Here is a 17,140-nt window from a genome sequence, read left to right on the forward strand (position 1 = left end):
TTAGGAGTTGTGTCCTTCAGTTTATTAAATATATAGTACTGTTTTAGATGACTTCTGGGTCTTGGTTATATAATCAGTTCCATTGGTCACCTTTTCTATTTGTTAACCAGTAACAAATAATTTCGGTTATTACTTTATATTGTATTGCTTTATATTACAGTTTAAGGATCCCCTTTTTCCTTTGTGTGACCTTGGGCAAGTAACTTAGCACCTCCACCTGAATTTCTTCATCAGTAAAATGAATTGGTTAGAGTACATGATGTCTAAAATTGCTTCTTTGTTATTTGGTTGCATCCTATTCTTCATGACCCCTGGAACCATACCATACCCATGCTGTCCACTGTTTTCTTGGCAAAGATACTAGTGTGGTTTGCTATTTCCTTCTCTGGTAGATTAAGGCAACAGAGGTTAAATGACTCGCCCAGGGTCACACAGCTAATAAGTTATCTGAGACTGGATTTGAATATAGCTCTTCCTCACTCTAGGCCCAGCACTCTATCCACTGAGCCATCTAGCTGCCCCTAAGATTGCTTCTAGTACCAATATTTTGTGAGGCGTTGGGATGAATTTGAATTTTCCATTTTCATGTCTCCTTCCATTTCAGAACTGACGTAGTCCTACTCTCCATAACTTAGTGAAAAAGAAATAAAATTATGTGAAATAAATCAACTTTAGCAAGATAAACATTCTCTTTTGTTTTGCATGATTGAAAGGGCAACACAGATGACGAGTATTTGTGAGGTTGTAAGATTTCATCCTTGGTGCCATTTTATAGACATAGTATTTTAATAAGGGAATAACTTCACCCTACTCAAAACAAAATTATAATTTTTTCTACTCATCCTGATAGTTGTTTTTGTGATGTCATATGTTTATGATTCAATGTCAAGATCTGTTTTTAAATAATTTTATGATTCCTTAGCCTTCTAATACAGTTCTCTCACAACAGGAAAGATGAATGGAAGGACCGATTTTGGGACAGAACAGAATGCAGAAGTCTCACCACCACTGCCTAGTAAGTATTTATTGAACATTTGTAAATGCTGAAACTTTCTGTAGTTAACTTTTTCTTTGTCATGAGTGATACTAAGGTTAAGACATATTTGAAATAGAAGTTTGTCAGAAGTTGAAAAAATACTTTCTATATATTTTAGTTGTGTCGTTGATGAATATTGTTAATATTTAGAGCTTTTTTCTTGTAGGTTTTTTGATTTTTTTTTTAACTTTGATAAATAGACATAGGAATGGATTATATCCCAACAGAAGAGGAAAGAAGAGTCTTTGCTGAATGTAATCGAGAGAGCTTCTGGTACAGATGTAAGTCAAGTTATTTATTACATTTTAAGTAATTATTGTAGTGTCTGAAAAGATCAGTGTTATCAAAGTAAAGTTTCTTACAGTTTTGTGCAGTTCTTACTGAAGAACTAGTGAAGAGGTAAATTTTTATAGTTTAATTAACATAATTATTTCCTTATGGTATTTCAGGACTTAGTAATTTTGGCTAATGTTGTATTGATAAATATAATAAAATTTATTAACTGACTTTCTTATACCTTTCTAATAATAAATCTTGTTATAATTTTAGAAGTCATTTTTTCATCTAATATTTAATATTTAAAATGGTAGTGATGTTTACATGCAAAACTTTTTTTTTAATTGCTATATAGGTATAAGATGATTTAAACCTAATTTCTGCCAGACTACTTTATGTTTTTGTTTTTTCTGGAAGAGTCTTTATCCAGTTGTATCTTTTAGTTTATCGCATATTATGCTACTAGGCTGGGTGGCTTCTAGGTCTTGCTTATCTAGTTAGTTCCTTGATCATCTTGCCTATTTGTTAGCCAGTACTAAATAATTTTTATCATTACTGCTTTATATTACAGTTTAAGGCCCCACTCATTTTTCTTTTTCCCAATATTTCTGTTGAAATTTTTTATCTTATTATTCCTCCAGACAAATTTCATTGTTTTATCTAGTTCTGCAGGGTAGATAGGTGGCCCATGGGATAGAAAGCTGGACCTTGAGTTAGGAGGAAAGACTTCCAATTCCACCTCAGACAGTATTTGCATCAATTTCTTCATCTGTAAAATGGGGATAATAATATCACCCACCTCACAGGGTTGTGTTGGGGATCAAATGAGATAATATAGGTAAAATGCTTGGCAAACCTTAAAGTACAATATAAATGCTAATTATTACTAGGAAGAGAATAAACATTCTATAGCACCTTCTGTGTTCCAGGCACTATGCTAAGCACTTTTCAAATGTCTCATTTTATTATGACAATAATAATAATAAAATAACCCTTATGCTAATTGACCTGGCAGGCAATAATCTGTAAATGAGTTTGTAGAACTGTCATTTTTATTATATTTTTACAGTTCATCCATAGTGTCTAATTATTTAAATCTTTATTTCTATATAGTATTTTGTATAATTTTATTCTTGTAAGTCCTGTTACACTGTGCTTATTTGTTATAAAGGCAGTGTTTGCAGGGGAGAGTGCCACAAAGCAAGGATCTGGGGGTTGTAAAAATGCTGGAATAATCAGAGAAGAGAGAAGTAAGCAGTTGGCAGGAATCTGTTTCACAAAAGATCCTGTTAATTACAAGATACGATTATGACACTCTGCCCTAAAGATACTATCTTGTGAAGGAGACTAAGCAAAAATACCTGAAAAGTGAGGTAAAAATACAAAATAACAGTATGAGGAATTAGACAAGGCACTGTATCATTAGTTTTTAAGAGTATCATAAAAGTGCTTTGTAATATAATCCTCTTAAGGGCAGTATATAATGTGAACATAAAGCTAGCACACATGAAAAGATAAACAGGATGGTTAAGTGCTAAACTGCATTGTAGTGCATTGGGCCTTTAGAAAAGAGATGCTTATACCAAGATAAAGTCAAAATGGGTACACGATTTAGATATAAAGGCTGATATTGTAAGCAAACTGGGAGAGCAAGGAATAGTATACCTGTCAGATTTATGGAGAACACAGTTTATGACCAAACAAGAGATAGAGAACATTATGAAATACAAAATGGATAATTTTGATTACATTAAATTGAAAAGATATTACACAAAGTCAATGCAACCAAGATTAGGAGGGAAGCAGAAAGTTGGGAAAAATCTTTACAACCAGTGTTTCTGATAAGGGCCTCATTTCTAAAACATATAAGAGAACTAAGTCAAATTTATAAGAATGCAAGTCATTCCTCAATTGACAAATGGTCAAAGGATATGAACAGGCAGTTCTCAGGTGAAGAAATTAAAGCCATCTATATTCATATGAAAAACTGCTCTAAATCACTATTGATTACAGAAATGCAAATCAAAACAGCTCTGAGGTACCACATCACACCTATCAGATTGGCCAACATGACAAAACAGGAAAGTGATAAATGTTGGAGAAGGTATGGGAAAATTGGAACACTAATGCATTGTTGGTGGAGTTGTGAAATGATCTAACCATTTTGGAGAGCAATTTGGAACTATGCCCAAAGGGCTATAAAACTGTGCATACCCTTTGACCCAGCAATAGCACTTCTAGGACTGTATCCCAAAGAGATCATACAAATGGGAAAAGGACCTACATGTACAAAAATATAGCAGCTTTTTTTGTGGTGGCCAAGAATTGGAAATTGAGAGGACGCCCATCAATTGGCGACTGGCTGAACAAGTTGTAGTATATAAATGTAATGGTATACTATTATGCTATAAGAAATGATGGGCAGTCAGACTTCAGAAAAACTTAGAAAGACATGCGTGAACTGATGCTGAGTGAAGTGAGCAGAACCAGAACATTGTACACAGTAACAGCCACATTGTGTGATGACTAACTTTGATAGACTTAGCTTTTCTCAACAATGCAAGGATCTAAGACAGCTCCAAAAAACTCATGATGGAAAATGCTATCCACATCCAAAGAAAGAACTTTGGAGTCTAAATGCAGATGGAAGCATAGTATTTACTCTTTCTTTGTTGTTTTGTTTCTTCTTTCTTGTGGTTTCTCCCATTGGTTCTAATTCTTCTTTACAACATGACTAATGGGAAAATATGTTTAATATGAATGTATATGTAGAATCTGTATCAGATTGCATGCTGTCTTGGGGAGAAGTGAGGGGAGGGAAGAGGAAAAATTTAAAAGTCAAAATCTTATGGAAGTGAATGTTGAAAACTAAAAGTAAATAAATTTTTAAAAAGGAGGGGATGGATTAGTTTGGCCTGAAGTATTTGGAAAAGACCTCATTGAAAAGGTGGCATGTGAGTGGACTCTAGATCTAAAGAATAGAGAAAAGAGAATTTCATGCTAAAGTATTATTAAGAAAGGCACAGAACTGGAATGAAAGACCGTTTACATGTTATGTGCCAAACATAGACTGTGCTAAACATTGAGTATACAAATACCAGCCAACAAAGTAGTTCTTGCCCGCAAGGAGCTTAAATTCTAATAGGGAAAGACAACATGTAGATAAAATTGGAAGTGAAGGGGAGGTAAGAAAAGACAATGAGAATATCACATTCAAAGGAAAATGTTCAGACTGGCCTGACTGAAACAAAGACTATATTGTGTGGGAATGATAGGAATTTTATTGCTCTGGAAATGTTTTGAGTAGCTCTGGCAGACTTTCTGCTTTTGAAAGACTAGCATAGCTAAACATAGAGCCACTTAGTGATTAGTTTTTGAATATAGCAGTTGGTGAAACAAATGATAAGGAAAATAGTTCTCAGTCCTCTGTGTTTGCAAAATCTTAAAGAGACGGATTGTGGTATTATTAATAGTATTTCTTCAAAAGACGTTCAGAAGCTGTAGTGTGAAAAAGCAATTTTTAAATGGCTCAGTAAGAGGCCGAACTAAGCAATGTAATTCTCAGGAAGTTTGAAGATGAAAGTTAGAAGGACAGCCAACAAGGATGGAAAAGATCTGCAAAGATTTTTTTTTTAATAATAAACTTTTCATCCAGTACCTGTTCCTAAACTTTTCATTATCAAAGAGCCAAGATAAACAGGACTATAATAAGAGTGCCTACCTGTCCTTGATGAATTCAAGTCATCTGGCTCAGATGAATTCATGACTACAGTCATCTGGCCCAGAGGAATTCATGAGTACTGAAAGAACTGGCAGATGTGATTGCTGAACCACTGTTAGTGATATTTGAAAAATCAAGAAAAATGAGAGAGATGATATAAGATGGGTGAAAGGCAAATGTCCTGATTTTCAAAAAAGAAAAATTTTAGAATAGGATCTGCAAACTATAAGTCATTGACCTTGACTTTAATACCTGAGAAAACTCTAAAGCAGATCATTAAAGAGAGTTGGTGAATGTGTAGAAAGGAAAGTGAAAATTACTAAAAGCCACCTTGGCTTTATGAAGAACTGGTCATTGCAGACTAACCTCATTTCTTTTTTTTTTTTTTTTTGACAGGATTACTAAATAAGTATGAATGCTATGAATGTAATTTTACCTGCCAAATGTAGCAAGGCTTCTGATAAAGTATGCCATACTATTCTTGTAGAGAGGATGGAGAGTTTCAAAATAAAGAATTAGACAGACTGATTAAGTGACTGGACTCAGAGTAATTGTTAATGTTTTAATGTCAATGTGGCAAGAGTGTTTCAGTGGAATAGTGGCCCTGAGCTATTTAACATTTTGGTCAGTGACTTGGATAAAGGCAGAGATGGCATTAAGCGGCAGCTAGCAGAATTGTGGAAAGAGTGCTAGACCTGAACTCAGAAAGAACCGAGTTCCAATGTGGCCTCACACACTGAGTAGCTGTGTGACTCTGGACAAGTCAATTGACCTCTGTCTGCCTCAGTTTCCTCAAAAGTAAAATGAAGATAATAATAGCATCTATCTCCCAGGGTTGTTGTGAGGATCAACATATATAATGTATAAAGTGCTTAGAATAGTGTATGGCTCATAATAAACATTCTATAAATGCTACCTATTATTGCTATATTATTACCACATTCATTGAATTTGCAGATGACACAAAGTTTGGAAAAGCAGTCAATACATTGCATCACAGAGTCATGATCTAATAGGATCTTCACAGACTAGAGCATTAGACTAGATCTAATAAGATGAAATTCAGTAGGAATAAATGTAAAGTTTTCTACTTGAGTAAAAGAAAAAAGACCTTCCCTATTATAAAATGAGGAAAGCATGATCAGACAGCAGTTGGTCTGAAAAAGATCTTAAGCTTCAGTGGATTACAACTCAGTCAGAGGCAGCCAGAAGAGTTAAGGGGATATTGGGTTGCATTAAGAGAGCTTGAAGGTGTAGAGAGATAGTGGTCTTACTGTACTATGTTCTCCTCAGTCTTCCTCTGAAGTGCTGGTTCTGAGCACCATATTTTTTCCCAACTTAATAGTATTTTATTTTTTCCAATTACATGTAAAGATAGTGTTCAACGTTTTTTGAGTTCCAGTTTTTTTTCCTCTTTTCCCTCCCCACTTCTCCAGGACAGTAGGCAGTCTGATATAGACTATACATGTACTGTCATATTAAACATTTCCACATTAGTCATGTTGTGAAAGAAGAATCAGAATAAAAGGGAAAAACCAGAAGAAAGAAAAAAAAGAGAAAATAGTATGCTTTGATCTGCGTTCAGACTCCATAGTTCTTTCTCTCGATGCTGAGCACCATATTTTAAAAAGAACATTGCTCTCTCTCTTGAGGAGGAAGGGAAGACTAGGAAATCCAGAAAAGAGAGACTAGATGGAAAGTGCTCTGAGTCTGTGTGATGTATGATTTGGGTGAAGGAATTGGACAGGTTCAGCCTAGAGAAGATAAATGGAGATCTTCACTTTGCTCAAGTATTTTGAAGGATTGTCAGGTAGAAGAGAGGTTTGATTTCTTCTGTTCAGCCCCAGTAGGCTTAAAATCATACTGGGTGGAAGTTGCAAAGAGGCAAATTTAGATTGGATGTTAAGAAAAGCTTCCTAACAGTGCTGGCCAAAAGTGGAATGGGTTTCTCTTAGAAGTGGTGTAGTTCCCCTATGGATTGGATTGAATAGCCAATGAAATTACTGCCAAATCTTAAATTCTGTGATTCTGTGACAGTAGAACCACCACCACATTTGTGCTCTTAACCTCACAGCCCTGGAAGTGCTAATAGAGGAATTGGAGAGAACATTAGAGAAAACAAAATTAGGAAAAGTAACTGGCTTACACAAAATATACACAGAGGAAGTCCATGCTGGAGGCAGTATAATTTTGTGTGGGTGTTACAAGGTAATTCTTAAACTTTATGAGGAAGGGAAAGATCCTTGAACTTAAATACAAGATGACCAAAAAGAACATTTTCTTTTTTTTTTTAAGAGAATTAAAAGATTTTATTATGAATATATTAAGGTTCCAGTACATTGTCAGGCTGATCACTGAAGATCAGTAGTGACTTCAAGGTAGAGACAGCTTTTATAGGTAACTTTAAGACAATTCAGATAGGTCCACCTCAGCAAAAAAAGTTCCAGCATCTCAGTTCCTCCCCAGGGTGGCAAGAATGTGTCAATTTGCATGTGGGGGATACATGATATAGCAGCTGATACAAAAACTGTAGACTGGGTGTCTCCTCACTCACCAGGGCCTCCCCCCAACAGTATTTGATAAAGGAGGGCTGGGAACAATGGGTAACTGAGTCAACATAACTTTCAACAGAAGTATTATATAAACATAAACAAGTAAGGACTTTATCTCTTAACTTTCTCCTTGTGGCCCATATGTGTAGAGTCACTTTTGAATCCAACAACAGATGTGCCAGTAAACTTTTTTTTTTCCCCAAGAGACTCTTAAGACATGGATCAGCTACCCCGGCCACTTACTACACTTCTAAAAAAAGAACATTTTCATGTACACAGCACAACACAAAAAGAAAATTCAATATGAAACCATGTTACATCGTTTTCTGTGCTTTCTTCTATGTTTTCTCTGCTGTATATTTTTTTTCTCCCTTCCTCCCTACCCTACCCAAGAGAAGGCTACTACAGAAATGTGTCTTTCTCTGGAAGTCGATAGTATCTTCCTTCATAGGTCAACCAGCTCATCATTTCTTACAACATGGTAGTATTCCATCAGTCATATAGCACAACTTGTTTAGCCATTCCCCAATTTGTTTTCTTGGTTTGCTCTTATTTTTTTTCCTAAGTTTTCCTCAACTTCTCTTATTTGATTTTTAAAGTAAAAGCTTTTCCAAGAATTATTTTTGGGCTTTTGACCATTTGAGGACATTTTTCTTTAAAGTAGGAGTGGTTTTTATAACTTCACTGTCTAATGAGTATGAACCCAGATCTTCTCTACCCCCATAATAATCATCTATGGTTGGGTTCTTTCTCCTTTGCTGCCATCACCGCAGACAACAATATGACAGCCTTCTCATACTCCTTGCCCCTCTTCTCCTCCATCACCCTCTTATTATGTTAACTTTTCTGTCACTTTTTCCACACAGTAACAAATTATTTTCTTAAATGGTTAGACCAGTTCACAGCTCTACCAACAGTCTTTAAAATGCCCCATTTCCCACAACCCCTCCAATACTGACTATTCCCATCTTTTGTTATCTTTGCCAATTTGCTGGATATGTGGTAAAACCCCAAAGATACTTTGATTTACATTTCTCCGATTAGTGCTTTGGAGTATTCTTTCATATGGTTGTTACAAGTTTGTTGTTTTGTTTTGTTTTAAAATTTACCAGCAGTTCCTTTCTTTTGAGAATTGTTTGGTCATGTCTTCTGACCACTTATCTATTGGGGAAAATGTTAAATATTTGTTTTAGTTTCGTATATACCTTGGCTAACGGATCTTTATCACAGGTGTTTGATGAAGACATTTTTTTTTCCCCCAATCCTTCCTTTCTTATATTAGTTGGAATTCTTTTGTCTGTGTAAAAGCTTTTCAGTTTCATATAAATTATCTATTTCCCTTCTGTGATTACCTTTGTCCCTTCTTTGGTTATCTTGATAGCCCCCCCCCTTTTTTTTTATAGCTATAGCTATAAAAAGCATCTCATCTGGTTCTTTTGCTTTTTTTTTTGAAAATGTACTCTTTTTAATATTCAGATCATTCATGTCCATTTTGAGCTTATGATATATGATGTAAGATCTTGTTCTAATCCTAATTTCTGCCAAATTGTTTTCCAGTTTTCCCAGGAAGTCTTGTCAAATAGGGAATTCTTCCACAGGTAATTTACATTCTTGGACTCAGTGAACACTGGGTCACTATGTTTGATTGTTTCTGAGTCTTCCTATCTAATGTCTTCTGCTAATCTACTTTGCTTTTTTCTTTTAACCAGTACCAAGTAGTTTTGATTATTACTACTTTATAGTATAATTTGAGTTGGACATACTATTCTGTGTTCATTTCTATTTTTTTTTCTTCATTATTTCCCTTGAAGCTATAGACTGTCTGTCCCTCCTAATAAAATTTGTTGTTTTAACTTGTTTTATCTTATGGAAACATTCCGTTGATAGTTTAGCATAGCACTAAATCTGAATCTCATTTAGATAGTATCATGTTTATTATATTGGTATGACCCAACCATGAGCACTGAAAATTCTTCTAATTATTTTTCATTCTTTATTTCTTTTTTCTTTTTTTTTTCTTTTTTTTGTGAGGCAATTGGGGTTTAGTGACTTGCCCAGAGTCACACAGCTATTAAGTGTCTGAGGCCAGATTTGAACTCGGTCCTCCTGACTCCAGGGCCAGTGCTCTATCCACTGCACCACCTAGCTGCCCCCATCCTTTATTTCTTCAGAGAATAATTCATAATTCTGTCTATACTGGTCTTGACAGTTCCTTGGTGGACTGACTCCTAGATATTTTGTGCATTTTTAATTTATTTTGAATGCAACTTCCCTTTTCACTATTTCCTCCTGTAATTTGTTATTGTTATATAGAAATGTTGATTTTTGTGGGCTTATTTTGTATCCTGTTACATTACTGAAGCTATTGAAAAGTTCCCATTAGTTTCTTCACTGGTTCTCTTGGGTTTTCTAAGTAATCTGTCATGTCAGCAGATAGGAATAGTTTTGTGTCCTTTCTGCCCATCTTGCCTTAATTTCTATCTCTTTATGCTGTTGCTAGCTTATTTCTTGAACTATGTCAAATACCATCAGCTAAAAAGATAGTCCTTTACTGTATTTATTGGGAATGCTTCTAGTATTTCCCTCATTGCATATAGTGGCAACTTTTGGTTTTAGATACATATATTTTAAAATCATATTTTTAAAAGATCCTTTTATCAAAAGCCCATTTTAAAAGTATCAGTGAGTCATGGAACAAAATGTCAGAATTGAAATTGAGGATCAACTAGAGGCTAATAGAGAGTGACATAAGAAGGCTATATCACTTTAAAAACAAGGACTACAAGAAGTGGTATAAAGGATATCATCCGTATGGGTAAAAAGATTTCTTCATAATCTACCGCTTCCTGTTTTTCCAGTCATCTTACACATTACTGCACTCTGTACCCTCTACAGTCTAGCCATTTTGACCTTCCACACATACTTCTCTAATCCTTTAAACTAGTCTTCCCCATCCCTAGAATGCATTCCTCCCTTACCTACATCTTGGAATCCCTGGTTTCCTTCAAGATGCAACTCAGCGCCAACTTCTTCATGAAACTTTGCCTGGTTTCTCTGTTTCTTCTTTATACCTTCTTCCTTATACACACCCCCAGTTGGTAGTGCATCCTCTCCTCAAATTAATTGTCTTCATTTTGTGTATACTGTGTTATGTATATATATTTATATGTTATATCCTCCTTTAGAATGTAAGTTTCTTGAGGGCAGGGGCTTTCACTTTTATCTGTCTCTAGTGCATAATAGTAAGTGCTTAGTAAATGCTTGATTGATAATGTAACCTGTACATTGTTGATAACTTGTACATTAAATGGTGAGAATGGATCATTTTCAGCATTTAAAAAGAGCCTTTTTATGCATAAAGATTGAGAAGGGGGCTCCTGGTTATACATTGACCTACACTTATTAATTAGCTGAGTCTTCAAATAAAGATGAGGAGGACCATTTGTACACACACACACACACACACACACACACACACACACACACACACACAGCCCACCCACCCACCCCATCTCTATGTGTGACTTGCCCAGGGTCACACTGCTAGTCTATGTCAGATGTGGGATTTGAGCCCAGGTCTTTTTGTCTATGAGGCCAACTCACTGTCCATCATGATGCACTTCTGTCTTTGAACAGGTGTATCCCAGTTCCCCTTATCTGTATAATGAGAGAGCTTTGACCAGACAGTCTCTAAGATCCCTTCTAATTCTAAATCTATGATCATATCCATACTCTCTCTTTTTACACACACACACACACACACACACACACACACACACACACTCACACTCACTCACTCACATACTCATACACTCTGACTTTAGGATCTACTTACTTCTGGGGGAATGTAAGTTTTAATCCATAAAATGGTGTTTGTTTTTTTTTTAGAATGAATAGTAAAATAAACCAAGGGAAAAAACAAGTTTATGGGGTTGTAAAATTGTAAAATCTTCCTCAAGCTGAAAATCAATAAGGAACTGAGGCTGTTTAGCATGGAGAAGATAAGATATGCTATCTTATGTTTTTATGGGTTATCATGTGGAAGAATTATTAGACTCATTTTGCTTGATCCCAGAATGTCCCTGGCCACTGGGTGGTTACTATAGAGGATTAAGTTTTTGTTCAGCATAGGGAAAAACTTCTTTAAAATTAGAGATGTCCCCAAACACAGTGAGTATTTCAGAAGGTAATACATTCAGCCGTGATTCCAGAGGATCAATGATGAAGTACCCTGTCCTCTTCCTTACAGAGAGGTGATGGACTTGGTGCAGAATGAGATGTGTTTTTTGGACATGGCTACTTCAGGAATTTGTTCTGTTTGACCAGGAGTTTTTGTCACAGAAGTTTTCTTTTTCTTTTTTTATTGGTAAGGATTGGGTTAGATGAAAGTGAAACAATTTTTGTTCATTAAAATTTTTTTTTAAGATAGTATGTTTCTTGTCATTAAAAGGCTTACGGTTTCAGAATATTGGGTGACATTTTGGGGGGGGATGTTGAAGATATAAATATCCAATTGAGCTCTGTAATTTCATCGTATTCATTAGAAATTCATTGAACTCCCCCCCCCCCAATTTTCTGTATGTCTGATACTCAAAAAAGTTACTCTTAAAAGAAAGAGTTTTAATCTGACAATATACCCAAAGTTTTTTTCAGTTTGCTTTAACTTACTGATATTATTAATAAGTGTTCCTATAAAGTAGCATTCAGTAAAGTAGTATATAAAGTATATTGATATAGGTACATGCCCACATATAGATAGCATGTACACTATATATGTTTTGTTGCTGTTTGCACCAATGATTTCATTGATGTTAAGAGCTCTTAAAGAGACTGTTTCTATCAGTGCAGATCAGCATCCCTCCTTCAGAGGTTCCTTAACCGCTCTGTGCCCAATGCTAAGTCTATAACTTGCTGATTATTATTAATATACATGATTAAGCAAAAGAAATTCCTATGTTATCCATGTTCACAATTGTAATCTTTCTTCAGTCTGTCACCTCTTTCAGGAGGTGGGGATTGTTCATTATCTCTAGAATCATGGTTGGTTATCATATTGATCAAAGTTTGTAAGATAGAGAAATTCCATTTAAAATAATTGTAGACAGTATAAAATATTTGAGAGTCTAGCTACCAAGACAAACCCAGGAACTATATGAACATGATTACAAAACACTTCACACAAATAAAGTCATATCTAAACAATTGGAAAAATATCAGTTGCTCATGGGTAGGCAGAGCTAATATAATAAAAATTACAGTGTGTATGTACCCAAATTAATTTACTTATTCAGTGCCATTCCAGACTATCAAAAAATTATTTTATAGAGCTAGAAAACTAACAAAAATCATCTGGAAGAACAAAAGGTCAGGATTATCAAGGGAATTAATAGGAAAAAATGCAAAGGAAGGTGGCTACCTGTACCAGATCTAAAATTATATTATAAAGCGGCAATCATCAAAACTCTTTGGTACTGGCTAAGAAATAAAGTGGTGGATCAGTGGAATAGGTTAGATACACAAGACACAGTAGTCAGTGACTGTAGTAATCTACTATTTGATAAATCCACAGACTCCAGCTTCTAACTTGCTATTTGACAAAAACTGCTGGGAAAACTGGAAAATAGTATGGCAGAAACTGGGCATAGACCAACATCTCACTCTATATCAAGATAAGGTCAAAATGGGTACATGATTTAGACATAAAAGGTGATACCATAAGCAGATTAGGAGAGCAAGGAATAGTTTACTTGTCACATCTATGGATAAGGGAAGAATTTATGACCAAACAAGAGGTAGAGAGCATTATCAAATGCAAAATGGATAATTTTGATTGTATTAAATTAAGAAATGTTTTTGAACAAACAAAACCAGTGCAACCAAGATTAGAAGACAAGCAGAAAGCTGGGAAACAATTTTTACAGCCAGTGTTTCTGGTAAAGGCCTCATTTCTCAAATATATAGAGAACCGATTTAAATTTGTAAGAGTACAAGTCATTCCCCAATTGATAAATGGTCAAAGGATATGAACAGTTTTCAGATGAAGAAATTAAACCTATCTATAGTCATATGAAAAAGTGCTCTAAATCTCTATTGATTAGAGAAATGCAAACTCTGAGGTACCACCTATGTTAATAAGAACAAAAAAGAAAAATGATAAATGTTGGAGGTATGGGAAAATCGGAACACTAATGCATTGTTGGTGGTGATCCAACCATTCTGGAGAGCAGTTTGGAGTTATGCCCAAAGGACTATAAAACTGTATACCTTTTGATCCAGCAATCCCACTACTAGGTCTGTATCCCAAAGAGATCATAAAAAAGGGAAAAGGACCCACATGGACAAAAATATTTATAGCAGCTGTTTTTGTAGTGGCCAAGAATTGGAAATCGAGGGAATGCCCATCAATTGGGGAATGGCTGAACAAGTTGTGGTATGTGAATGTAATGGAGTACAATTGTGCTATAAGAAATGATGAGCAGCAGGACTTCAGAAAAACCTAGAAAGACTTAGATGAACTTATTCTGAGTAAAGTGAGCAGAATCAGGAGAACATTGTAATCCACAGTAACAGCAACATTGTGTGATGATCAACTATGAATGACTCAGCTCTTCTCAGCAACAAAATGATCCAGGATAATTCCAAAAGACTCATGGTGGAAAAATGCTATCCACATGCAGAGAAAGAACTTTGGAGTCTGAATGCAGATTGAAACATACCGTTTTCACTTTTTTTTTTGTTTTGTTTTCTGTTTTCTGTTTTTCCCTTTTGTTCTGATTCTTTCACAACATGAACAATGTGGAAATGTGTTTAACATGATTATGTGTGTATAACCTATATCAGATCGCTTGCTGTATTGGAGAGGGGAGGGAGGGAGAAAAATTTGGAACTCAAAAACTTATAAAAATGAATGTTGAAAACTACACGTAATTGGAAAAAAGTAAAATACTGTTAAGTGGGAGGGAAGTTTGTAAAGTCTTTCCAAGTTGTTTGTCTTTACTATGTTGTTGTTATTGAATTCTAGTTCTATTCATTTCACTCTTTTTGAAAAGGTTTAAAAGTTAATCATTTTAACTCATACTAACTTTTTAAATTAACCTTCCTAAGAATAAAAATCTTTGCAACTTCTTTTGTTGTGACAAATTGTTCTTTCCTCCCCTGCAGCTGTTCCCTTTTCTGCAACAAGTATGTTAGTTACTCAGGGATTAATTGCTAAAGGTAAGTATTGAATATTTGGATTTATTCTTAATTTTAAAAAAAATTTATGAATGCCTTTTTGTTTTTGCATCATTCATTTGTGCAAAGACATTCCCCTCTTTTCCCAGCCCTTTATTAGATTGAACATTCATTGCAGTGGGTATATCTGATAACATGCAACTTTGATTTATTTTTATTAAGATTAATATGAGCAAGTCAATAACTAAGATGAATTTTAATTTTTAATATGTTATTTGCCTTTGTTATTATATGACCATAATAATTTTTCTCTAAAACTCTTTAATTTAAGCACTGCAAAGTTGGCAGCATTTTTGTTCATGATATTGAAATAAGACAGCTAGATAGTACAATGGATAAAGCCCTGGGCCTAGAATCAGGGTGATCTGTGTTCAAACCTGACCTCAGAAATGTACTCACTGTGTGACTCTGGGTAAATCATTGAATATTTCTCATAGTTTTCTCAACTGTAAATTGGGGATAATAAAAGCACCTACTTCACAGGGTTGTTGTGAGGATCAAATGTAAAAAGCACTTAACTCAGTGCCTGGCATGTAGTAGGCACTATATAAATGTGTATTCCCTTCCTTAAAAAATGTCATTAAGTTAATCTTAGTTATTGAGTCACCCTTCTCTTTTGGATATCAGTAGAGAGGTGCCCCTATTGAATACTTTCTTAATTTTTAAGTACAAAGAGATTGATTAAGGTCTTGATAAATTCCAGCTTTGTATTTCCAACATAGTAAAAAACTTACATTCTGATTTCCATTTATACAATAGCAACAGAAGTATTTTCTTCTCTCTTTTTTTGGTTTATTTTTTTCTGACTTTAAACCAAATAAAATTAGTATTTTCATATACATAATAGAACAGAAAAGGGGGATTATACAGAAAACTTCAGGTCTCTTATGTACTGCTGCCCTTTCTTTTAGAGGTTATAATTGAAGTTCATACTTTCAAAGCTACCCTGTTTGTGCTTCTCTGTGGTCTTCCTTCTGCAAGAAAACTTATTTTCAGAGGCGAGAAACTATTAATAAATGCTGGACCTGGTGGTGTTATGTAGTGTAAAAATATAAGGTAAAAGAAATTTATTTTGTTCAGTAAGTGAGACCCTAAATAAGCTTTGGAGCTTGAGTGAGCAAATTAACAGCTTAGCATTTAATACAGATACCTATATAAGGGCAGTTGTTAATATAATAGCTCTTATTTATATGACTTTTTTTAGTCGTGTGTCCTTGAGTAAGTCACTTCCCACTAGACCTTAGTTTCCTCAGCTATAAAAGATAGAGTTGAATTACATGACTTTTTATATGCTTTTCTGTGTCTAAATCTTGCGAGTCTAAGATTTGCAAAGCATTTTCCTCATAATGGTCCTATGAAGTAGGGAATAAAAATATTAGCCTTGTTTTACAGATGATGGCCCTGAGACTTAGAGAAGGCAAAAGGCTTTTCTGAAGAGTGAGATTTATGGAGTATTTGTGGTTTCCTAGTTGCCATTATGATTCAATTAATTTTATTCCCAGGCCTGCTAGGCAAGGGGAAGGTACCTGGTTACCAAAGTTATCCCATCTCCATGTGCCTTTTATCCTCTCACTTTCCTTCAGCTTTGTTCTTTCACTAGACCCTGATTTCCCCTCAAATTGTTTTCCTCTCTCTTTTCTCCCTTTCTCTGTGCTCCTTTACTTCTCAGCACTTTGGAAGCTGGCTTAACAATTTTATTGCTTAACTAAAACTGCTCTTTCTCAAGTTACTAGTAACCTGTGATTGCCAAATCTCATGATCTTTTATCAGTCCTCATCCTTCTTAACCTTCTGCTGCACTTAATTCTGTTAGATAAAGCATTCTTTAAGCACTTACTATGTGCCATGCGTTGTGCTAAGCACTGGTTTAAATAATGTTGACTGCCTCTTTCTGGGTTTTTGAAATACTGCTTTTCTCCTCCTCCTCGGTATTTATGTATTGATTTAAGGTTTGCAGTATTCTGTATAGGTACCTGATGGCACATTGGATAAAACATCGGGCATGGAGTTGGGAAGACCTGGGTTTAAATTTAGCCTCGGGCATTTTTGAGCAAGTCACTTAACCTACTAACAGCGACTACTTCACAGAATTGTTGTGAGGATCAAATGAGATAATGTTTTTAAAAGCACTTAGCACAGTACCTGGCACAATACAAATGACTGTTCTCTTCCCCTTATGTTACTTTATTTGATCTTCACAAAAATATGATGAAGTGGGAACTACTATTGTCCCCATTTTATAGTGACTTGCCAGACAGATTGAAGTCTTCCTGACTCTTGAATCCTGCTCTAGAACTCTACAATGTGCTAGGGACTGTGTTTG

At 35.0% G+C, this 17,140-nt stretch overlaps 1 protein-coding gene across 3 annotated transcripts in view; it reads left to right on the forward strand.

The window, feature by feature from the left end:
• OCIAD1 (OCIA domain containing 1) overlaps positions 1 to 17,140 on the forward strand; it is a 41,947-nt gene that overhangs the window by 1,341 nt on the left and 23,466 nt on the right. For all 3 annotated transcript variants that reach the window (XM_027836650.1, XM_027836651.1, XM_027836652.1), the window contains exons 2-4: positions 950 to 1,015; positions 1,237 to 1,317; positions 14,747 to 14,800. In XM_027836650.1, coding sequence (XP_027692451.1) covers positions 955 to 1,015; positions 1,237 to 1,317; positions 14,747 to 14,800 — 196 coding nt within the window. In that variant the 5' untranslated portion in view covers positions 950 to 954. The remainder of the gene's footprint in view (positions 1 to 949; positions 1,016 to 1,236; positions 1,318 to 14,746; positions 14,801 to 17,140) is intronic.

This window comes from Vombatus ursinus, unplaced genomic scaffold (genome assembly GCF_900497805.2).
Source record: "Vombatus ursinus unplaced genomic scaffold, bare-nosed wombat genome assembly UNPS02014818.1, whole genome shotgun sequence".
NCBI classification, from domain to species: Eukaryota; Metazoa; Chordata; class Mammalia; order Diprotodontia; family Vombatidae; genus Vombatus; species Vombatus ursinus.